The 6035-nt window shown below is 54.1% G+C and overlaps 1 protein-coding gene across 1 annotated transcript; it reads right to left on the bottom strand.

Moving 5' to 3' along the window:
• Positions 1–503: 503 nt before the first annotated feature.
• RFLNB (refilin B) lies at positions 504–5659 on the bottom strand (the record flags this gene model as incomplete). Its single annotated transcript, XM_084238785.1, has 3 exons — positions 504–834; positions 2580–2689; positions 5444–5659. 3 exons carry the CDS (start codon positions 5657–5659, stop codon positions 504–506), a joined length of 657 nt encoding a protein of 218 aa, XP_084094911.1.
• Between the last annotated feature and the right edge of the window lie 376 nt (positions 5660–6035).

Here is a 6035-nt window from a genome sequence, read left to right as displayed (position 1 = left end):
AGATTTAGAGAATTCCAAGATTTTTGTTTAACAGGAAATACAAATGGAAATGGAAATAAAAAATGGAATGGAACTCAACTCTCCACAGATTGAACCCATATGGGTGTCACAGCTTGCTGAATTAGCACCACTTTCGAGCAGTGAAGACACCCGGGGCTGAAATTTCTGAAAACTCACTTTTTCCATCCCAGAGACTTTTTCCACGCTCTTCCTCAGATACACTGACCAATGGAAAAAGAGCTCTCCCTCCCTATTTCAAGTCGTGGCCATTTTCCTTTTGCTCCAGTCATCTTTGTATTTTCTCATCGAATTGAGACTCTGGGGAAACTATACAGCAGCAAACTAGGACATATGCTCCTTTCAAAAACAATTTGAACAATATTTTAAAACCCAAATTCTCTCAAGAATTAGAAGATGCCAGGACATTTGCTGTCCTTCCCCGGGCCGGGTAGAGGTATCGCGAGGTTGGCCTCCCCTGGGCTGGACGGAGTCAGCACTCATCCTCAGCACTCATCTGAGAGGTAATCGCTGCCAGGGCACTCCGCGGCTTCCAGCTCCACGCTGGACAGGAACCTCCTCAGCGTCTTGCGGCAGTTGTAATCCAGGGTGGTGGTGTAGACGGTCTTGGGGTACTTGGGGTAGACGATGGTGGTGCTGAGAAAGCGCGTGGGCTTGTGGCGGGGCTCAAAGCGCACCTCGGCCTTGTAGTTGCGCCAAGTGCAATTGGGGATGCAGGTGACCGTCTGGCTACAGGAGGCCACGGCCAGGCCCAGGGGCAGGTGGACATCGTCGATGAAGTGCCGCTCTGAGTCGTACTTGACTGAGGAAGTGTACCTGGGGTGGGAGACATAAGGCAGCATGAAGCTGCTCCTCTGGGCTGGGGGCGCGGGGGTCCCTACTGTGACCTTGAACCTCTGGTGGGATGCACACCCAGAGATGCGGCTATTCTAGTGAGATGCAGCAAAGTTGATGAAGCACTTACTGTGTAGCACTATGCTAAGCATTTACCTACAGGGTGCAATTTAATCAGCCCAACAACCTGGGAAAGGACATTCAGGTGCAGGGGTGAAGGCGGCAGTGGGAGGGAGAGGTGCAGGAGGGATTGAAACGCAGGTGCGCACACTTTGCAAGGTTTACCGGGCACTCACGGTTTCTCATTACAGGCAGCAGCCCCTGGAGTCTACCCCCACTTACTTGAGCTATGAGGCCTTGGTCAAGTTACTTAACTTTCCCAAACCTCCGCGTCCTCTTTCTGTAAGAGATGCCCAATGGTAACTGGGTGGCGTGTTAAAACATACCAAGTGTTGTCTGGGTGACTTATATACCAAGGTGCATTCTACTGCTCCACTAGGGGTGAACTCCTTTTCTGTCCCTTTAAGTGAAATCAATTCTTTATTGAGAGGAAGAAGAAACCCAGAATCTTGGACGCTGGTTCTGAAAGCTCAGTTACACTAAATACTAGCTCTTGGCCCACTTTGGCCTTCGGTTTGAAGACTCCTCAAACCCAGGGACTCCAAGATCTGATCTTATCAATCAAAGCACATTACAAACCTGATTTCTATAAAATAAATAAACATCCATGTTCCTCAGCAGCTAATTTCTTTTAAGTCCTTCTTTGGTAATAAGGGAGCTAATTAAAATTATTTTTTTAATTGAAATAACGTTGCATGCTATGTAAGTTTCAGGTGTGCATCATTATAAGTCAGTGTCTGTCTATACTACATTAAGTTTACCTCTGGTAGTTAATTTTTTAAATGGAAACAAAGCATTAATTCATTTTGCTGTGTAATTAATTACTGCAGCTTCATGGATAACCAAGGATGTCCCAGCATCACACATAGACACGCGTTAACAGTGCTGCTCCGACCCTCTGGTCGGGGAGTGAAATCCACATTCTTTCAACAAATCAGACAGAAACATCTATTCTCCTTGGGGAAGGAGGTAAGAGGTTGGTGGAAGCTAATGTCATGAAGTCATGGCTCCATTTTGTTCAAAATACAAGCTCCACAGGAATAAAAGTCTCAACTGCTCACCTCTAAACTGCAGAGCCTCCTTTGTTCCGCGTCAAAGGGCCCTTTGTGTTAAGGCAACTGAAACTCTAGATATAAAACCACCAGTTACCAAAAGTAAAATTCCTTTCTCTAAAAAGACCTATCTTTAACAGAGCCTCTCAGTGATTCTGCGGGTTGATAATCCCGGAGGAGATAAATTCCCAGAGGAAGAACAGTACTTGCCATGAAATTGCATGAGACAAGGTTACAGCACCTCGAAGCAGGGTGGGGGAAGGGAGGGGAATGGGGGAGCAGCTTCTGGAAAGTGGAACTGGTTTATAACAAAATCTTAAACATCTGATATATGAAGTGTAAAAAGCAAGTTGCAGGACTTTATATATATATATATATATAATATGATCTTTTTATTTCTAAAAGTGTATATAGTTGATTGGTTAGAATGCAGAAATTAGTTCAAAAGTGTACCCACTGATCACCAGTCATTGGCATACTTATATAATTAAAAAAAAAAGCATCAGTTTCTGGAATGAACAATGAAAAGCTAAAATCAGGACCTCCTTGATTTACCTTACTTCCGTTGGTGGTAAGGGGTCAAACTCCACTCCTTCGCCAAAGGACAGGGGGCATAACCTCGGCGAGCAGCCCGGTGCCAGGGGGTTGGGGAGAGATGCTGGATTCTGCAAGGATGGAGAACACAGACCATGTTTCAATCCCCCAGAGAAGAACTTGGCTCTGAGTCTGCAGCTGATGGCCCAACTGGGATTCCTGTCCATCTCCTAAGAAGGATGCCAGAGAGAGGCTGGCTGACCCACAGCGCGAGATGAACACTGGAGCAGTCAAAGGTTTGGGTTCGAATCCTGGGCCTGTCACCGATGCGCCTTCAGAATAGTCACATCACATACCCTCTGACCTGATCTGCATGCCCAGTGGGTGTCCCCTTCCATTGCTGAGGTTTTGTGAAAGGCTACAAAGTGGAAACAAATGCCAGCTCAGCACCATGCCTGTGGGGCTGCTGTACCATCCAGCAGCAAGGCGGTGAGAAACCTCCATGAACCCTCAATTATGCGCCCCCAGCCCTGTCATTGTCTCAGCAATACTTTAGAAAAGGCCAAAACAAACAAACAAAAAATGCTACCAGGGATTTTTTTTTTTTAAAGAACATTCAGTCTCGCTTCCCCCAACTCAACTGCCTCTGAGACCCCCACATCAACTCCCAGCCAAGATGGAGGCAGCTGTAGGATGAACACCAACAATTTCTCTAGTCACCTTCCACTATGCAGAAAACCCAAAGAACCAGAGCCCAGCACGCCTAGGGGCTGTCGTCCAGCCTGCGGATTCCTCACACAGCCTGAGCTAGACACAGGTCCACCCTAGACACAGGTGCTAGTTTCACCCCGTTTGACTGGAATCGGGGCTTCTGCGTTAAGCACGCAAAGACAGATCAGAGTTTGAACTTAGCAGCCCTGTGGGTCCCTGGGTTTACTCAAGACCTCTCATTTCCTGTGCCCAATTTGAGATAAGGACCCACACTTGGGCCAGGGTGTGGAGGTGGAAGCCCCACCCCTAGTTCTTCAAAGACAAACATTTCTAGAAGATTGACTTGAAGCTTAAGTTACCAGGATAAGGTGTCAGTTGGGGGTGTAGGGTGGAAATGCAAAAGCCGGAGGGGACCAGGTTAGGTCAGGGAGAGACAGAGTGTCCAGCGGGTCAGGCTGCCGAACTTGAGTGAAGAGTTTGGTAAGCCCGGCTGGGGGAGGGACTGTGGCTAGAACCAGGGTCAGTGGATGGGGAGGGGATAAGGTGTGAGACTGCTCGCTGCTGCAGAGTTTTTGGAAATAGCCCTCAAGCAGTGATAGTAGGGTCTGCTCTGTCCCCAGAACCTGCTGCCAGACACTCTCCAACCTCAGGGGGCACCTTCCCGGAAGTCCTGGGGGCTGAGGATGACAAGCCACCCAAGGGAGGCAGGCAACTCTCCAACACTCACACTGCAGCTTTCCTCCAGGTGTTCACACAAGCACACAAGTTTCTTTTGCCCTTGCCTTCTCTGCTCCCCCATCCTGCCCACCCACAGGCACTCCCTGAGAATCCACCTTGCTTCAGCTGCAGACTGGGGGTGGAGTCTGGCAGCATGAGTTATAACAGATGCCTGAGCTAGGTGCCACCAGGGAATGGGGGCTGAGCCAAGAAATCTGTCTGGCTCTGGGAAGCATCCAGGAAAGTTTCCCAGAGAAGGTGACAAGTTAGGCATTAAAGGGCCAGCAGGGCTTTGACAGGTGGAAACCTACTGGGTGTTGGGAGAGTTGGGAAGGGATAGGCTTAGACGGGAAAAGGCCTGCAAGGTGGAGGGAGCATCATCAGAGGCCCCGATGTGTGTATTTATCTGAGGTCAGGGGATGTGGAAGATGAGGCTAGAAAGGGTCAGATGATGAGGCTCTGAGGGTGGAGTTGAAGCCAAGGGCTGCCTTCCAATGGAAAGGAGAAAATGCCCTGATGTAGAGACAGGGCCAGTGGGTCAAGAATTCCCCAAGCCACCACAGCTTCAGTGGGTCCTCAAGGAGCAGCAGCAGCCATGACTACTTCACCCTACCCTGGGGAGAGGGCTCCACATCCTCAGGGGGAGGGGCACTAAGAGCTCCACTTTGAGCTTTGACTGTAGGCAGGATGTGGCCTTGCCTGAGTTCTAGGTAAAGGCAATTGAAGCAATGGCTTCTGGGAGCTTCCTAAGGCAAGAGACTTGGAGTTTTTTCTTTAAATATTTTTAAATACAATGAAAGATTCGTGTTTTGTGTGTTTTTTTTTTTTTTTTGAAAGTTTCTACCCACCTACAGGCCTCTGACTTATCTTGTGGCAGACATGGGTTAGGTGACAGGACATGGGGAACCACTGGGAGGCCTGGGGTTCATGGGGTGACTCTTCTTTAAAGGTCCCCTCCAAGGCCATCAGCACGCTTCCCAAAGGCTGTCCCCGTTTGCTCTCGGAATGGGGGAGCCCTCTCCCTAAGAGGGAGCAAGGAGGAGGCAAGCCAACGGGAGGGTGGAGAGGTGGGTGCCTGGCCCGCAGTAGGGGGAAGGCTGGGGTTTCCTCTCGGGGACCCCAAGCCCCACTAGTCCGGCCGGGGCAGGAATGTAGCCTAGTCGCAGGCTGGCAGCCCCGGGGGCCGCCACCCCGAAGGGAGGAGGCGGCGGCTCGCCTCTCCCGGGGCTCCCGCGCCTCCCAGGCGATGACAATTTTCCAGCCACCGGCTCCAGCTGGCCAGGCTCTCGCCGCGCTCCCGCCCCGGGCTCCCGGCGATGGCCACGCTGTCCCGACAGGCGGGGGGCGACGCCGACAGCGCACCCCAGGCGAGTAGGCACGACCGGGGCGAGTGGGGTGTCCCGGGGCCGGGCCGCGGGTGGGGTCCAGAGGGAAGGGGTCGGGGCGAGGCTACTCACCGGGACCACGGGAGTCGCCGCCGCGTCGGGCTCCAGCGCCCCGGGGGCTGGCGCGCGTTCCCCGCCGCCGCCGCTGCCCGCGGCCGCCGCGAGCCCCCAGTGGCTGGGGCTGGGGCTGGGGGGCAGCCCCGAGTCCGGACTGTCCAGGACGCCGTCGCCCTTCTTCTTCGAGTCCACGAGCTCGGGCACATCCTGCAGGCTGAGGCGGCCCACCATGGCTGCGCGCGCGGCGGGGCCGGGGGCCGCGGGCGAGCGAGGGGCGCAGGGGCGCAGACGCGGGCCGGGGCCGCTGCCCGCCCGGCCGCCCTCCCTGCCCGCCGCCCGCGCGCAGCTCGGGTCTCGCCAGCGGCCGCGCTCCAGGGCTCCGCCCCGCCCCGCCCCGCCCCGCCGGGCCGCCCCGCGGCGGCGGTGCCTCGAGGCCGGGCGCCAGGGGCCGCTGCGCTCTCGCCCTGCGCCGCCCGCGCCGCGCTCTGCCCGCCGCCCAGCCCGACCCGGGCGGACGGTCGCAGCGCGCCGGGGCGCCGGGGCGACTTCCCCGCGGGAGGGAAAGACGCCCCCGGCCTCTTCCCGTCTCCGCCCCGCTATAGGTGAA

The sequence above is a fragment of the Talpa europaea genome (assembly GCF_964194135.1).
Source record: "Talpa europaea genome assembly, chromosome: 7".
In the NCBI taxonomy this organism is placed as follows: Eukaryota; Metazoa; Chordata; class Mammalia; order Eulipotyphla; family Talpidae; genus Talpa; species Talpa europaea.
Note: the sequence above shows the minus strand (reverse complement) of the source record. Positions and strands in the feature narration are given on the sequence as shown.